This window comes from Antechinus flavipes, chromosome 3 (assembly GCF_016432865.1).
Source record: "Antechinus flavipes isolate AdamAnt ecotype Samford, QLD, Australia chromosome 3, AdamAnt_v2, whole genome shotgun sequence".
In the NCBI taxonomy this organism is placed as follows: Eukaryota; Metazoa; Chordata; class Mammalia; order Dasyuromorphia; family Dasyuridae; genus Antechinus; species Antechinus flavipes.
This window is the reverse complement of record NC_067400.1, coordinates 524,340,542-524,358,250: the sequence shown is the minus strand read 5'-3', so window position 1 is coordinate 524,358,250 and position 17,709 is coordinate 524,340,542. Positions and strand designations below refer to the sequence as shown.

General features: G+C 35.1%; 1 protein-coding gene across 2 annotated transcripts in view; it reads left to right on the top strand.

The window, feature by feature from the left end:
* The window catches only part of NARS2 (asparaginyl-tRNA synthetase 2, mitochondrial), a 170,904-nt gene that overhangs the window by 24,110 nt on the left and 129,085 nt on the right, over nt 1-17,709 (top strand). For both annotated transcript variants that reach the window (XM_051987212.1, XM_051987211.1), the window contains exon 5: nt 6,775-6,855. In XM_051987212.1, the coding sequence (XP_051843172.1) occupies nt 6,775-6,855 (81 nt within the window). The remainder of the gene's footprint in view (nt 1-6,774; nt 6,856-17,709) is intronic.

The following is a 17,709-nucleotide window of genomic DNA, read 5'->3' as shown; positions in this document are numbered from 1 at the left end:
ATTTTTTCTAATTCAGCAAAGTAGTTGTTTGGGAGTCTGATTGGTATAGCTCTAAATAAATATATTAGTTTAAGTAGTATTGTCATCTTTATTATATTTGCTCGCCCAATCCAAGAGCATTTAATATTTTTCCAGTTGGTTAGATCAGATTTAATTTGTGTGGAAAGTGTTTTGTAGTTTTGCTCATAAAGTTTCTGATTTTCCCTTGGCAGATAGATTCTTAAATATTTTATACAATCAGTAGTTACTTTAAATGGAATTCTTTTTGTAACTCTTAACTGTTGGGTTTTGTTAGTGATATATAAGAATGCTGATGACTTAATGTGGGTTTATTTTGTGGATTCATATATATGTGTAAATACCCACATGATATATAGATTACCTATGCATATATGTATATTTTCTCAAAATGAAAAAAAACTTTTAAAAAACATACTACTTTATCTCTACTTGTTGAAATATTTTCTTCCTTTAAGACCCAACTCAGGTACCATCTTCTCTATGAAGTTTTTCTTGATTTCCTTCTCACTGACAATCTTTTTTTCTCAGATCCTACTAGAGTATTTCTCTGTATCTCTTTTTTGCTCTGTTACATTCCATTTTGTATCATATTTGTATGTAGATCACATATCTCTTAGAAGAAATTAAATTTCTTGGGAGCAAGAACTATTTCCTTTATACGTATTCTTGTTTATAGTAGGAAACGAGTAAATGACTATTTAAGTGAATTTGTTGATCGTTTCTAAAATATCTTTTGTAGTTATCTTTGAACCCAAATAAGCAGACTTGAAAAAATTTTGTCTAAAATATGAATAAGTAACCTCTGAGTAAAGTTTTGATAAGTTCCCTGAGACATGTGAACATTATAATGATTTTGGCTGCTTATACATCTTTTTTCCCCCCTCTTACTTTGATTCTTACCTCTTTTCTTAATAGTCAACAAGCATTATTTAAAGTCTTTACTAGGCATGACCACTTATGTCCCTTTTTCCTCTCTTAAGTTGTGTTTTTCTTCATTTTTAAAAAATTATTATTATTGTTTTCTTCCACTGGTGCCTGGGTACTTCTTATCTTTACCATTTTTTTTTACCTTGCTAGAAAAATAATTAATATTTGATGATTAACTTGTGAACTCTACTTTTTCATTTAAAGTATCCATAATTTGTTCAGTAGGATATATCAGAACTTGTATTCTGTTAATATAACTAAAGAGATAGTTCTCTTTAAAAGAGAGATGAACCTAGTGATTCCTACTTACACAACAAAATGATTCTTACTACTTACAAGTTTATTTTAAAAAACCTGAGTGACGCTTTTCACCAAGTTTTCAATATTTCTTTCTTATGTCTTTGTGCATTTGTGAACTGGAAATTATGTTTTGCTTTAATATTTTCCCTTTATCTTCTTTCCTCTTCATTCTTCACTTTATTTTCTATATTTGAGTTTACAAGTGTTTGCATTTCATATGGAATAAATGATTCATATCCATAATTCTTGCCTCCCAGGAAATAAAAATCTTATGCAGTGATGTTATCGATTATGTCTCATCGGTTCTTCAAAATGTACTTGTTATAGTACTTCTGGGCATATTGAACTCATATTTAGTACTATTTAAATACTTTGCTGAAATTCAAGTTCCTTCTCTTAATATTTACAAAGTTACATCATGGGGAAAGGAGTTGACTGAATTCCTTTTGCCTGTCCTTCAAATATTGAATCCACTTTGTTTTAGAAGTATATAGAAATTGAAAGATCTCTATTCTCAGAAGATCGTCTAAGAATAGCAAATACATACTAATAACTATGTAGACATCATCATTTCTACCAGTTCTGTAACTGGAAATTTGTGTCATTTTCTATTTGTTTAAAGCTAATGTTACAGTAAGCTATGCTGGTTTTTTGGTAGTATGAACTCATCCTTTGCCTTATTCTGATGCATTTGTCTATTCTGAATAGCCTGTGACCTATCTACATCCCTAGTTAGTATAAAAAGAGCGTAACCTTGGGATTGCTAGGTTATTTCAGTCCCACTAGCATTACCTTAGTGTAGCTTTTGTGGTTCACTAATGGAAATATTGTCAGACTTTTGATCTGCAGGGCTTTCTTGGGCGCCTCTGTAATGGATGCATCTAAGCATTGATGCTCAAGCCCTTCCTTTAGGCAAAAGGAAGTCTCTGTATGTGATATGCATTGTTAACAGTTTAATGCTAGTGCCTTCTTATAAATCATGTCTGACTTTTTCATTGCCTATTTGTTTCCTTACTCTGCTAATTTTCCTATCTTTTGGTGGGTCATATCTCAGTTTCCTGAGTAGCATGACACACATTGATCACTTTGCATTCCTTGGTGACATGGATAACTTTATTATGGCCCTTCCTTTATTTTTAGTGATTTGATGTATGCACATCTGGTCATTTCAGTCCTATTACAACAAGATTTCTATAGTGTTGCAAACCTTTTTTAAGCTTTACAAAATACTTTCTTTTTTTATTTTATTTTATTTTATAATAACTTTTTTGACAGAATCCATGCCAGGATAATTTTTTTACAACATTATTCCTTGCACTCACTTCTCTTCCGATTTTTCCCCTCCCTCCCTCCACCCCCTCCCCTAAATGGCAAGCAGTCCTTTATATGTTGGATATGTTGCAGTATATCCTAGATACAATATATGTTTGCAGAACCGAACAGTTCTCTTGTTGCATAGGGAGAATTGGATTCAGAAGGTATAAATAACCCGGGAAGAAAAACTAAAATGCAGATAGTTCACATTCGTTTCCCAGTGTTTGTTCTTTGGGTGTAGCTGCTTATGACCGTCATTTATCAATTGAAACTTAGTTAGGTCTCTTTGTCAAAGAAATCCACTTCCATCAAAATATGTCCTCATACAATATCGTTGTCGAAGTGTATAATGATCTCCTGGTTCTGCTCATTTCACTTAGCATCAGTTCATGTAAGTCTCGCCAGTCCTCTCTGTATTCATCCTGCTGGTCATTTCTTACAGAGCAATAATATTCCATAACATTCATATACCACAATTTACCCAGCCATTCTCCAATTGATGGGCATCCATTCAATTTCCAGTTTCTAGCCACTACAAACAGGGCTGCCACAAACATTTTGGCACATACAGGTCCCTTTCCCTTCTTTAGTATTTCTTTGGGGTATAAGCTCAGAAGTAATACTGCTGGATCAAAGGGTATACACAATTTGATAACTTTTTGGGCATAATTCCAGATTGCTCTCCAGAATGGTTGGATTCGTTCACAACTCCACCAACAATGCATCATAAGTGTCCCAGTTTTCCCGCATCCCCTCCAACATTCATCATTATTTTTTCCTGTCATCTTAGCCAATCTGACAGGTATGTAGTGGTATCTCAGAGTTGTCTTAATTTGCATTTCTCTGATCAATAGTGATTTGGAACACTCTTTGTTTTTTTTTTTTTAATTTTTTAAAAAATATTTCACTTATATTATTCTTTTTTTTTTTTTTTTAAATAACTTTTTATTGATAGAACGCATGCCAGGGTAATTTTTTACAGCATTATCCCTTGCATTCACTTCTGTTCCGATTTTTCCCCTCCCTCCCTCCACCCCTTCCCCCAGATGGCAAGCAGTGCTTTACATGTTGAATAGGTTACAGTATATCCTGGATACAATATATGTGTGCAGAACCGAACAGTTCTCTTGTTGCACAGGGAGAATTGAATTCAGAAGGTGTAAATAACCTGGGAAGAAAAACAAAAATGCAAGCAGTTTATATTCATTTCCTAGTGTTCTTTTTCTGGGTGTAGCTGCTTCTGTCCATCTTTGATCAATTAAAGCTCTCTTTATCGAAGAGATCCACTTCCATCAGAATACATCCTCAAACAGTATCGTTGTTGAGGTATATAATGATCTCCTGGTGGAACACTCTTTCATATGAGTGGTAATAGTTTCAATTTCATCATCTGAAAATTGTCTGTTCATATCCTTTGACCATTTATCAATTGGAGAATGGCTTGATTTCTTATAAATTTGAGTCAGTTCTCTATATATTTTGGAAATGAGGCCTTTATCAGAACCTTTAACTGTGAAGATGTTTTCCCAGTTTGTTGCTTCCCTTCTAATCTTGTTTGCATTAGTTTTGTTTGTACAAAAACTTTTTAATTTGATATAATCAAAATTTTCTATTTTGTGATCAGTAATGGTCTCTAGTTTCATCTTTGGTCACAAATTTCTTTCTCCTCCACAAGTCTGAGAGATAAACTATCCTATGTTCCTCTAATTTATTTATAATCTCGTTCTTTATGACTAGATCATGGACCCATACAAAATACTTTCTTCATGACAACCCTGAGATAGGTGAGGCAGGCCCTATGATTTTGTATGATTTTATGTACATATGAGGGCACCAAGGTTCAGGGAGTGTAAATGACTGTCAGGATCACAGAGCAAGTGTCACGTAATGATTAAATCCCTATCTTGTGACTCCAGATCTGTTGCTTTTTCTTTTGGACTACACTACTCAAAAATAGACTGTGGCTATATAATTCTTGTAAATCACTGTTAAGCCCTGACAATTGAAGAAGACAGTATGGAATAAAGGAAACCATCCCTGTTCATACTTCTCTCATTCTCTAGGAGACGAGGAAAAAGGATAGCAACAATCTGGGAGCAGAAACACAAATCATCAAAAACCACTTTGAAAGTGTTCAAAATCAGTGTAGAAATGAAATATGTACTCAGTTTTTAGAGAATGACTAATAGTTATGGAAGCACCTAGAATGATTCAGTGATCCACTGAGTCAGGATCATCTGAATTCAAATCTGGTTTTAAACTTTTACCTGTAGGACTATGAAGCAAGTCATTTAAATTCTATTTCCTGTAATTCACTGGAGAAGAAGATGGGAAACTCTTTCATATTTGTCAAGAAAACCCTAGACAGAGTCACAGTCTCAGATATGATTGAACAACAATAACAATAAAAATCAATTTTGATATATTATGGAATGGACTAGGATTCCATTATAAAGAAAGGTAGATATAGAAGAATTCCGAGAAAGAGATGAAGACTTATAGAAATTGATGAAGAGGGAATTAAGCAGAACTGGGAAAATAATATATCCAGTGATTGCACCACTGTGAACAAAATCAGTATGTGGTGACAGCAGTTGTTCTTTACTCATTCAGTCATGTCTGATTCTTCTTGACTCCATTTGGGGTTTTCATGGCAAAGATACTGGAGTAATTTTTCATTCCCTTCTTTAGCTCATATTACAGATGAGGAAACTGAGGCAAACAGGGTAAAGTGACTTGTCCAGGGTCACACAGCTAGTAAGTATCTGAGGCTGGATTTGAACTGAGGACGAGGAGTCTTTCTGACTACAGGCCCAGTTCTCTATCCCCTAGGACACCTAATTGCTAGCCATAGCAACATACTGGTGGTAGAAGTGGTCAAATATAATTATCATTGTTAATATTATTTTGAAAGTTTAAAGAGAACCTTCCTACTTTTTATTAACAATATAGCATAAGAATATTTGGTGTTTTTAGTAAATGTTGGTTGTGTCAAAAGAGTGTCAGTGAATTTAAATGAAAAGTGTTAGCTTGGGAAATAGGAGACCTAGATGCAAGTCCCAACTGAGACATTAGTTAAGTTGGTCACTTTGGGCAAGGCACTTCCCTTCTGTAGGTTTCCATTTTATCTCTGAAATTACAGGTGTGGCTTAGATCTTTAGAGACAAACCAAAATAGAAGTGTGGGCCACAGTCATTAAAAAAAATCCCTGAAGACCACATAAAATGTAGTTAAATTTTTGTTTTTTTGAAATTTATTTATTTATTATGGCTTTTTATTTACAAGTTATATGCATGGGTAATTTTACAGCATTGACAATTGCCAAACCTTTTGTTCCAATTTTTTTCTCTCCTTCCCTGCATCCCCTCCCCATAATGGCAGGTTGACCAATACATGTTAAATATGTTAAAGTATAAATTAAATACAATATAAGTATACATGTTCTAACAGTTATTTTGCTGTACAAAAAGAATTGGACTTTGAAATAGTGTACAATTAACCTGTGAAGGAAATAAAAAATGCAGGCAGACAAAAATAGAGGGATTGGGAATTCTATGTAGTAGTTTATAGTCATCTCCCAGAGTTCTTTCGCTGGATGAAGCTGGTTCAATTCATTACTGCTCTATTGGAGCTGATTTGGTTCATCTTATTGTTGAAGAGAGCCGCGTCCATCAGAATTGATCATCATATAGTATTGTTGTTGAAGTATATAATGATCTCCTGGTCCTGCTCATTTCACTCACCATCAGTTTATGTAAGTCTCTCCAAACCTTTCTGAAATCATCCTGCTGGTCATTTCTTACTGAACAATAATATTCTATAATATTCATATATGGTTATATTTTAAAATGTAATATTATCTATGTTTTATTGTATTTTTATTTATTTTGTTAAATATTTCCCAATTATATTTTTATCTAGTTTTACCTGTTTGTTTGGCATCTCTGATCTAGGTAATATCTAGATTCCTTTCCTAGTTCTACAGTTTTTTGTAATGTCTTATTGTGCATAGTAGGTACTCAAGAAGGTTAATGAATGATTTATAGGCACTTAAGGATATTTTCCTTGTTTGAGGAGGCTCTACATTTAATTGGAGTATTGTTTAACATTTTTGCCTTGTGGCTCTTATATTACTACTAATTGAGGCTCTTGCTCTTGTAATTGTTTTTAAACAAACATCTACTGAAAAAAGAATTTTTTTTTTCTTTCCAGGCTAATGGCTACATACATATTCACACCCCTGTGATCACATCAAATGACTGTGAAGGGGCAGGAGAACTCTTTCAAGTTGAAGTAAGTTGTGTTTCAGAACATGGATGTTTATAATTTTCAACTTTCAGTTTTTTTTTTTTTTAATTTAATAGAAGATCTTTAGGTACAGGTAGATAGCACAATGGATAGAGACCAGCCGAAATCGGGAGAACCTGAGTTCAAATCTGGTCTCAGACACTTAACACTTCCTAACTGTGTGACCCTGGGCAAGTCATTTAACCCCAATTACCTCAGGAAAAAAAAAAGATAATAGAAGATCTTTGAGGACCACTGTGGTAATAACTTATACTTGAATGGTTGGTTGTTTTTCAAAACATGTTATCTATGTTTTCATTTAATACTCATGATAATCCTATGAGTTAGTGAAAATAGTATTCCTATTTTACATATAATGAGAACCAAAACTTAGAGAGGTAGCCTGGATTTGCTAAAAAGCCAGTCCAGTGGGCCCAAATGTGAATTTTGAGGCTTTTCCTAATTGTCTATAGTGCCAAGTACTGTTCTAAGCACAAAAGTGAATCTGTTTCTGGAGGGGAGGAGGGAGGGGGGTAAAGAAGGAGGGAGGGACAGGGAGGGGCAGAGAAGGAAGTGAAAAGAGAGACTGCTGGCTGGCTTCTTGTGTAGTAGCTGCTCACATTGCTATGGCGATCCCCCTTCACCTCTGATCCTTTTTCACCTCTACTGAGAGTAAAGATTGAAGATTTTCCCTTAACCTGAATTCCTGAGTTCGGCTGATTTTAAAATATGGTCATCACAGCCCTCCAAACCCCACACCCCAAATCATTGCCAACTGACCTGTTGTTTCACCCTCAAGGATCCTTTTTTTTTCTTTTGAAATAATACTAGCTTTTTATTTTTCAAAATTCTTGCGAAGATAGTTTTCAATACTCACCCCTGCAAAACCTTATGTTCCAAATTTTCCTCCCTTCTCCATCTCCCTCCGCCCCTGAACAGCAAGCAATCTAATAAAGGTTAAACACGTGCATTTCTTCTAAATATATTTCCAATTTATCATGCTGCACAAGAAAAATCAGATCAAAAAGAAAAAAAATGAGAAAAAAAACAAGCAAATAACAACACTACAACAAAAAAGGTGAAAATACTTGTTGTGATCTATATTAAGTCCCTACAGCCCTCTCTCTGGATTCAGATGGCTTTCTCTATTACAAGTCTATTGGAATTAACCTGAATCACCTCATTGTTGAAAAGAGCTAAGTCCAACAGAATTGATCATCACATAATTTTGTTGCCACATTATACAATATTCTCTTGGTTCTGCTCACTTCACTCAGCATCAGTTCATATAGATCTCCCCAGGTCTCTCTGAAATCATCTTGCTGATCATTTCTTATAGAACAATACTATCCCATCACATTCATATACCATAACTTACCCAGCCATTCCCTAACTGATGGGCATCTACTCAATTTCCAGTTCCTTGCCTTGACAGAATTTATAAGAAATGTTTTCTTGCACGGGTGGTCAGAGCTCATATAGAAAACAAAGGTGTCAAAGTTTACTATAGCTTAAATTTTTGATTTAACCTTTACTTCTCTTGTGCTGGTCTTAAGACTACAGCATGATTCTTCTCTCCCCTTCTCCCGGGCCCCACCCCCTACCCCCCTTACCTCCCCCCCCAAGGCAATTGGGATTAAGTGACTTGCCCAGGGTCATACAGTAAGGAAGTGCTAAGGGTCTGAGGCCAAATTCGAACTTCAGGATTAGTGCTCTATCCACTGAGCCACCTAGCTGCCCCTACAGCATGATTCTTAGCCTAGGGTTCATGTATTTGGTTGGGGGAAAAATTATATATTTTGATCTCTAATCTTTGGTTCCTTTTGTAATCTAAAGCATTTTTTTTGCACTAAAAGATATAATTCTCAGCTTTATCAGACTGCCAGAGGGGTTCCTGACACACACAAAAATTATGTACTACATTAAGGAATTCTATAGGCAAAGATAGCCTTATCTTTGTATATACTTTCTATGTTGCGGCATCTTGCATATTTGAGGGGAAGTCAGTGGGAAATTGCCTAAAGCTAAAATAACAACAGGAGAGACTTGAGAGGTCCTAATTTTGTCAATGATTTTGTGTGGTTGTTGTGAGAAAGGCACTGTACAAGTGTGCATTTTTATTAACTTCATTGTTCCTCAGTGAACTTTACTGGGCACATAGCCTTAAGACTTTTCAGTTTGGTATTACCCACTAAGCTTTCACTCTAAACTTCTTATCCTTTGAATACCTTAGGCCCATGATGGAGAGAAAGTAGTACTTTAGTGAAGGCCTGAAAATTAGTCCTTTTCTAAAACCAGCCCTTGAAAAATACACAATAATGTATTCAGCTTTTAAAAGCTAAATGATGTCTCATAGTAGTAATGAAGCAATAATGGATATCATAAGATCTACAACTTGGGTCCTTACTTTCTCTTTTTTTGGTATCTATTGAAGCAAGAATTGCTCATTGTAAGTACTGCATTCATCCGTAATATAAACCATCCCCCTAAGTAATGTCTCTTTAGAAGGAAGTGTGTGTGTGCAGGTGTGTATGTTTGTGTGCATGTGCATACTTAAGATATGTATACACATACACTTACTAACTACTCATTAATGATAACCCACACTCAGATTTATGCCAGCTAGATTTTTAGAAAAACATAGCATATATTTGGACCAATAGGATACATTTAAATTCTCATTGACCCCAAAGAAGAAAAAAGTTAAATGGCAAACTTATGATTTTGAATAGGAATTTTTAAAAAATGATTATCATTATGATAATATGAGACACACATAAAACATTTTTAAAGCAGTCTATTTGTTGAAACAGCCCTGACAATGTTAAATGTGAAGAGAATGAGCAAGACAAAATTTTTTAATCCCAAACTAATTCAGTAATGTGTGAATATTAACAGATCTCAGTAATACTAAGTTTGAATGTGAATAAATAAGAAGAAAAATCAAGTTTCTGAATTTAAGGAATGAAAAGAATGCTGAGTTCATAATATTTAGAACTATAGGATTGAAGAATTTTTTGTTTTATAGTTACTCTTACATCCTTATAGAGAAATTTTACAGTTCTAGCTAATATAGCCCACAACTCTTGGATTCTTTGACCTTGAAGTTATTTATCAAGATTTACAAAATAATCAGCATTTGCTTTTTAATAGTATCTCATCTGTATTTGTTTTCAAAAACTACTGCTTCTCACAATTGCTGCCTATTACTGTTCTTGGAAGAGTTTATATTCCTGGCCATCCTGGCAGTTTTCTGCCTCATGATAATTTCCCCCCAGTTTCCTTTTAGAATAGATAAGCAGAGATTAGACTTTTCATAGTCCATTTTTAAAAAAATGTCTTTGAACAAGAGAATGCTTAAGTTTAATCATATACGTTCTTCTTCAGGTGATTAGTATTTCTGGCTTTGTGTGTGTGTGTGTGTGTGCGCGCGCGCACGCACACGCGTGCATGCATACATGCGCACATTGAGGCAGTTGGGGTTAAGTGACTAAGGCCAGATTTGAACTCAGATCCTCCTGACTTCAGGACTAGTGCTCTATCCACTGCACCACCTAACTGCCCCCTCCCTTTTTTTTTTTTTTTTTTTTTTTTTTGAATCAAGGAACAAAAAGCTTTATTAAAATGCCACAAGGCAGGGGCACAGTTCTCTGGTGGATCCCTAGGATGGGATCTTTTATGAGAGAGAAATCAACGAAGTGGTATGCCAAAAATGTTGTGATGTTGAGATCTGGGTTGTGATATTGTCCTTGAAAGATTCACACTCAAACCATCTCCAAACCAAGCAAAAGCATTTATTTGGGAATTTACTTGATTGAGGACTGATGCATCCTCCAGACCTCCTCCCTAAGGCAGAGGGGCAAACCAGCAAAGTGAGGCAAGCATTTATATGGAGAAAAAAAGTAAGTTTTAAAAAATTAGTAGTATTTGACAGAGCAGGAGAATAGGATGATCTCAGAAGATTCTGCATAACTTTGGACAGTCTCAGACAAGGTATGCATGGGAAATGTCCTTGTTATTGGATTATGGTATGAATGGAAAAACATAAATGGCTCTTTTATGCTGGGGCAGCAGCTGTGTAGGCATGGAAAAGCTACAGTGTCCTTTGGGTCCAGTGAAGTTTCAGAGAAAAAGTGACAGCATTATTGGGCTGGAGCAGATACTATGACTCCATCATTCCCTTCTCAAAGGATCAGGAACCAAATTCATTTGGGGTTATGGATGATGGTCTCATCTGTCAAAACTGCTTCAGCCTGGTAAAGGTAGATATGGATGTGAATTGCATCCAAGCAGCATCCAAAGGTGAGATGTCCTTTCCAGAAGTTGAGGTATGCGGTGATATTCCTTCTGCAAAGGCATGTGAAATCTCACAGAGGAATATCGTTCATAGCTGGTTAGGCATTAGTAAGACCCTAAGGCCTTTAGTTTCTTTCTTTCCCTTAGGTTCACTCTGTATTTTCTCTCTTTGCCAGCATAGACCCTAAAAAACAATCAGTAAGTACTTAAAGATAAATATAAAACTCAGGAATAGCTTTAAAGTGAGGGAGGGAAGAGAGTCTTTCAGTTACTCTTCAAGTAGAAGAAAGTCTATGTTCCATCCCAGCAACATTTTTCCCTCTTTCTACTTTTATCACTACTTGAATCCCTTGATTTATTTTTAACTTGGAGATCATCAGAGCAGCTTAGGAGGAAGAAGTGGCTCAAAGTATTTATTCACATTTACTTAGAATTTGTTATGGACAGAACTCTTATATTCGGTACTATAGGCTATAGAAAGACAATTAACAATAACTTGCATTTGATATTTAGGTTTAGGTAATATTAAAGTTTGCAAAGTGCTTGTCTACAGAATAATGCTCTGAGATAGGTAGTACAAATATTATTATTTCTGTTTTATACTTGGAAAAAACAGACCAGAAAAAGTAAAGTATCCTGCCCATAGATCCATAGCTAGAAAAAAGGAGAGTATTTGAAACTTTAACCTTTTAACTGAAAGTTCAGTATACTCTCCATTATACCATGTATTTTCATGCATAGGACAGATCTAGGTCTTTTCCATAAAGTTGATGAGTTCAAAGAAAGAAGGATAGTTGTGTTGGGTTTGGTTTTTTTTTTTTAATTCATTTCCTTGAAGTTACTTTACCTTCATTGTACATCTGTGTATTCTTTTTTTTTTTTTTTAATTTGTTCATTGCCTCAAGATCCTGAGGCTTTAGACCTATGTTTTCTCTTGAAAATGCTCAAGCAAAGCAACTCTGGAACACCTGTTTTGGGTTTCAGATAATGGAGAGGGAGGTAAAAAACAAAAATTATTTCTAAAAATCTTCATAATAGTCCTTTCATTTGTTTTTCATTGGAATATTTTAAAGGCTGTTTTAGGTTTCAAATGTAAAATTATAGATAGTTTAAATAAGAAAGGCATCATGGTATAGGAGAAAGCCCCTTGGAGTTGAAGTTGGAAGCCCCAGGTTATTGTCCCAGGTTACTGATAATAATTAGCTGCTGGAACTTGAGTATGTTACTTTACTGCTCTGCTTCAGATTGTTCCTTTAAAATGGGAAAGACTTAAGGAAGCATAAAAAGTACTCAATTTGGAGTCAGAGGACCTGGGTTCATACCTCCTTTTTGCTCTTAATTCTCTGGGTAAAATTTGTCAGTGTTGGAACAAACAAAACAAATCCAAACCAGAAATTTAGAAACTAGTGAAGGTTCATTGAGATGAACATCAAGGGAGCTTCTCAAGCAAGTGTGTTGACTCCCAGAAAGAACAAAAGGATAAAGCTTCCTGAGAGCAATTTGGAAAAATGCCCAGGGGGCTATCAAACCATGGATACCTTATGATCCAGCAATCTCTATTGGGCCTATATTCCAAAGAGATCATAAAAAAGGGAAAGGAACCCACATGTGCAAAAATGTTTGTGGCAGCCCTCTTTGTAGTGGCAAGAAACTGGAAACTGAGTGGATGCCCATCAATTGGAGAATGGTTGAATAAATTATGGTATATGAATGTTGGAATCCTTACTAACTGCTAACTAATTAGAGTTGATCTAATCTTACAAGAAGATGTTTTGGGCAGAACCTGAAACAAGGTACTAAGTAGAGCTAATTAATACAAGGCTTGTGTTCACACCTTTACTCATTGGAGTTCAATGAGTTCACACCTCCCTTGAAGCTCGTTGGGCCAGAGAGCACTATGGGAGAAAACCCACAATCCCTCTCTTGAGCATAAATAGAGCTTCAATGGGCCAATCGAGGAAGTTCTTCAGAGTGAAGAAGCTACAAGTCGGGATTTCAGCAGAATTACGGCAGAAGCCCTCTCTTCAAGGCAAGACAGATTCAACTTGGTACTGGCTCTGGAGGCTGAAGAAAGCAGAGGCAGAAGCAAAGGACAAAGCGGCAAGAGCTCTTGGAACCAAGCAGAGAAATAGGCCTCTAAGCTAACCAGGCTATATTGGAGATAATAAAAGATCTGAACTTTCATCACCTGGCTGCATTTGGGAAGAAGATCACAACATTTTGGCGCCCGAACAGGGACCGATTCAGATCCATCTGAACTAAATCACAACATATGAATGTTATGGAATAATATTGTCCTATAAGAAATTATTTTAGAGGATGGATTTTAGAGAAGCCAAGGGAAACTTACAGGAACTGATAGTAAATGAAATGAGCAGAACCAGGAGATCATTGTATACGGCAACAAGATTATATGATGATCAATTTTGATTGATGGGGCTCTTTTCAACAATAAAGTAATTCAAGTCAATTCTATTAGAGGTGTGATGGAGAGAGCCATATGCATACAGAGAAAGGACTGTGGGGACTGAAGGTGGAACACAACATAGCATTTTGTTGTTGTTTGCTATGTTTTTCTTTTCTCTTTTTTCCTTTTTGATCTGACAGCATAATTGTGGATATATGTTTAGAAGAATTGCACGTGTTTAACATATATTGGATTACTTGCTGTCTAGGGAGGAAGAAAATTTTAGAATACACGGTTTTTCAAGGATGAATGTTGAAAACTATCTTTGCATGTATTTTAAAAATAAAAGGCTATTATTTAAAGGGGGGCGGGGTAACTTTCTGTTACAACTTTAGGTGACGCAGTAGATAGAGCACCAGCCCTGAACTCAGGAGGACCTGAGTTCAAATCTGGTCTCAAACACTTCACACTTCCTAGCTGTGTGACCCTGGGCAAGTTGATAAAACAAATTGATAAAACGGAACTGAAACTTTTAGAAGATCACTCTTTGAACCAACTAAAGTGGCTTTCTTATAACTGTTTCTCCCATGTGATATTATAGCTCCCATCTTCATATCTTTGTAACAGCTGTTCTCCAAGCCTCTGGTTTTCAGACTACTTTTTTCTTTTTCTTTTCTTTTTTTAGAAAAACCAGGGAAACTTAATCATGTATTTCTTCTTTATTCCATGATCTTTCATTGTTACTCATAGTGCCTCAACAATTACATCTATTAATTCTGTTAGTACCTGATGATAGAGTTCATCAGGTTCAGGTGACTCTAATTCATTGAAAATAGGTAGGTATCCTTTTACTATCACAATAGTTAAGGTAGATAGCAGCTACCTATTAGCTATTTTCATTAAGTCACTTCTACTGAAAAAGTTATTCTTCTTGACAGAAAAACCTCAAGCAAGATAAGAATCTAATAGCTCTATCTTCTCTCAGTTGTCAGTGATATAACTTCTTTGATCTTCCTCTTTAATATATAAAAAAATTAGCTTTCCTTTAAATTTAAAATCAACAATCAAATAATCCTATCTCCAGCCAAATTTCGATTTAGTTTGAACTTAGGTACCCCATATTATTTTTAACAGGATTCAGTGCTACATTCATATTCATATTCTGTTATCTACTTTTGCTTCATTTTCTTGTCCATGTGCAGGCATCTCTTGCTTTGACCATTACATCTTTTCTTTTTTTTTTTTTTTTTATAACTTTATTGACAGAACATATGCATGGGTAATTTTTTACAACATTATCCTTGCACTCACTTCTGTTACAACTTTTCCCTTCCTTCCCTCCACCCCCTCCCCTAGGTGGCAGGCAGTCTTATACATGTTAAATATGTTATAGTATATCCTAGATACAATATATGTGTGTAGAACCATACAATTCTCTTGTTGCACAAGAAGACTTGGATTCAGAAGGTAAAAATAACCTGGGAAGAAAAACAAAAATGCAAGTAGTCCACATTCATTTCCCAGTGTTCTTTCTCTGGATGTAGCTGATTCTGTCTATCATTGATCAATTGGAACTGAATTAGATCTTCTCTTTGTCGAAAATAATCTACTTCCATCAGAATACATCCTCATACAGTGTTGTTGTTGAAGTGTATAATGACCATCCCATCTTTTCTTATAATTTCTTGTAGCATAATTTCTTTTCTTTTATGATCATTGGTCATATGTTGCATCATTCTCACATTCATCATGCATCTTACCATTGTCACGTATGGGAAATTTTCAGTTAATTTTCAGTTCTTTGGAGATTGATAAGGGATACAAAGTGAAAATGTGACTAAAAAGTGAGCCATTTATCACATCTTATAGAGTTGAAAAAATATTGACTGTCATGTTAGTATAGATGATAAATAAAACCTTTTAACAAAGTTTAGAGTTTTTCATCAATGTCCACTTGTAGACCTCTGTAACCAGAATCTAAAAATTTCTCAAGATGATCATTTTAGGGTGATTTAATTTGTAAGGAAAATGATCCTTATTCTGAGCCAAAATCTGCCTTTTTGCAATTTCTGAATTGGTCCTAGTTCACCCCTAACATCAAGTAGAACAAGTCTAATCCCTTTTTCATTGTTACTTGCTTATTTCTTTAGTTTTATTCTCACATCCCCACTGTAAGGCATTTTCTCAAAAGCTTAGTGTGTTATTTAGCCTTATTTCAAGGTTCTGTGATAATTTTAATGTGGAGCTAATTTTTCCCACAAATAATTATTTCCATTGCTAACTCAAGTAGAAAATGAATGTTCCTATTATTTTGATTTCAAGCTGCTATTTTAAGGGCAGAATTAAATTAAACTACAAAGAAAATGTAAGATTTGTGTCAGCTTTATGACTACAATGTAAGCTAGTAAAAGGCAGATTCTTCCAATCCCCTTGGTTGTGGTCTGAGTTATTTAGTCATTTTGAGAAGGAAAATTTTGCTAGATTTTGTAGATAAATTTTTATGACTGCTATCAAGCCTTTTGTGCTGTCAAATTTTCCATAGTTTATGGAGTTATTGATTTCATGAGGCACTGTCAGCCCAAGAAAAGATATAAAATTAAAATAATTTGGAGTGCCATCATAAAATTATATAATTCAGTGGCAATATATGTATTATAGCATGACTTAGGTATGTATTTTGATTATACTTGAGCCTTAATCCAAGTTGATACACAGTTTAACTGACTTCCTATCACATCATTTGACTTTATTTAGCTTCTAGTTTCAGTTCAGTAAAAGATACTTCTTAAACTGCCATTCTCACCAAAGAACTTTTTTTCCCCCCTTTTCCATGTTGGTAGTTTGGCTTTATATATTTTCATTGTGCCTAAACCTCTCCATCCTTATGCTTCTTCAATGTTAGTTTATTGCCTTTTTGAATTAAGAAAATTTCATAGTCAATACAGAGCAAATGTTGGATAAAGCTAATAATAACAGTTCTGAACATATTATATTTTTCTTGCTATAACAAGGTTTTAAGGACAAGACAACTTAGATTTGTTATCTTGTAAGTGCTGCAAACAAAAAGGGGGGCAAAGGGGGAGAGAAGTTCCTGCCTTCAAGGAACCTTCAATTTAATAGGGGTAGACAATACCTGAAAGGAAGCTAGAAAGAGAAGGAAGATATATATGGAGGAGAGCTGGCTGGGAAATGAAGTGATGACTAGCCTGCTGACTTCTTAAATGGAGTTGCTGGGAGGAGGGATCATCCACCTGTCTTATAACTCATTCATTTATCTTTCTACTTGAATGAATTAATGAATAAATTTTTAAAATTTATTAAGCACTTTTAAAATTCAAGAACTGTATTAAATGCTAGGGGATACAAATATAAAAACAAATCTATCTTTATCCTTGAGGTGCTTTGGCTCTGGAGCTGTTACTGGAATGTTGGTGGGATCATAGAGAAATAAATACAGTGACAAGTTTGATTTGAACGTGATTCTTTTGTTCATGGTTCCAGAATTTAAGGGGGAAAGTAAGTATAGACACTAATAAGGTTATTGATGAGGAGGAGATGGTCAAAAAGTAATGAATGAAGTTAAAAATGGCTGAGGCAAGTGCAAGAGATAAAATCTCCTCAGTCAGGACAGCAGGGTAATGACGGTTGTCAAGGAAGATCATGGTTGGTAGAGTGCGGGGTGCTTACTTGAATATGTTCATTTTCATCATCCTGAATTCTAGGCTAATAACAGGGATACATTTGGATATTTCCTTAGTAATTAATTGATTAATTTCATAATTAAACCCCAGTCTGGTTTATTAAAGCTTAGTCTTTCATTAATATTAAATAAGAGACTGTAGGAAAAGAATAAGCTTTCCTATTCTCTCCAGGAAAAAATTGAAAATTCTGTTTGGTATTCAAAGCCCTTCATAACCTAGCTTCCTTCTACCTTTCCAGCTTCTTACACCTTACTCCTCAGCATGTACTCTTCAGTTCAGTTCAATGGTACTGGCCTTCTTACTATTCCATGAACTCTATCTCTTGTCTCTATACCTTTTCTTTGACAATTACCCGTATGCTTGAAACACTGTCCTTTATGTGCTCAGACTACTGTCCTCCCTGGTTTCCAATTCCCAACTGAAATCTCACCTTCTGCAGCAAAGCTTTCCTACCCT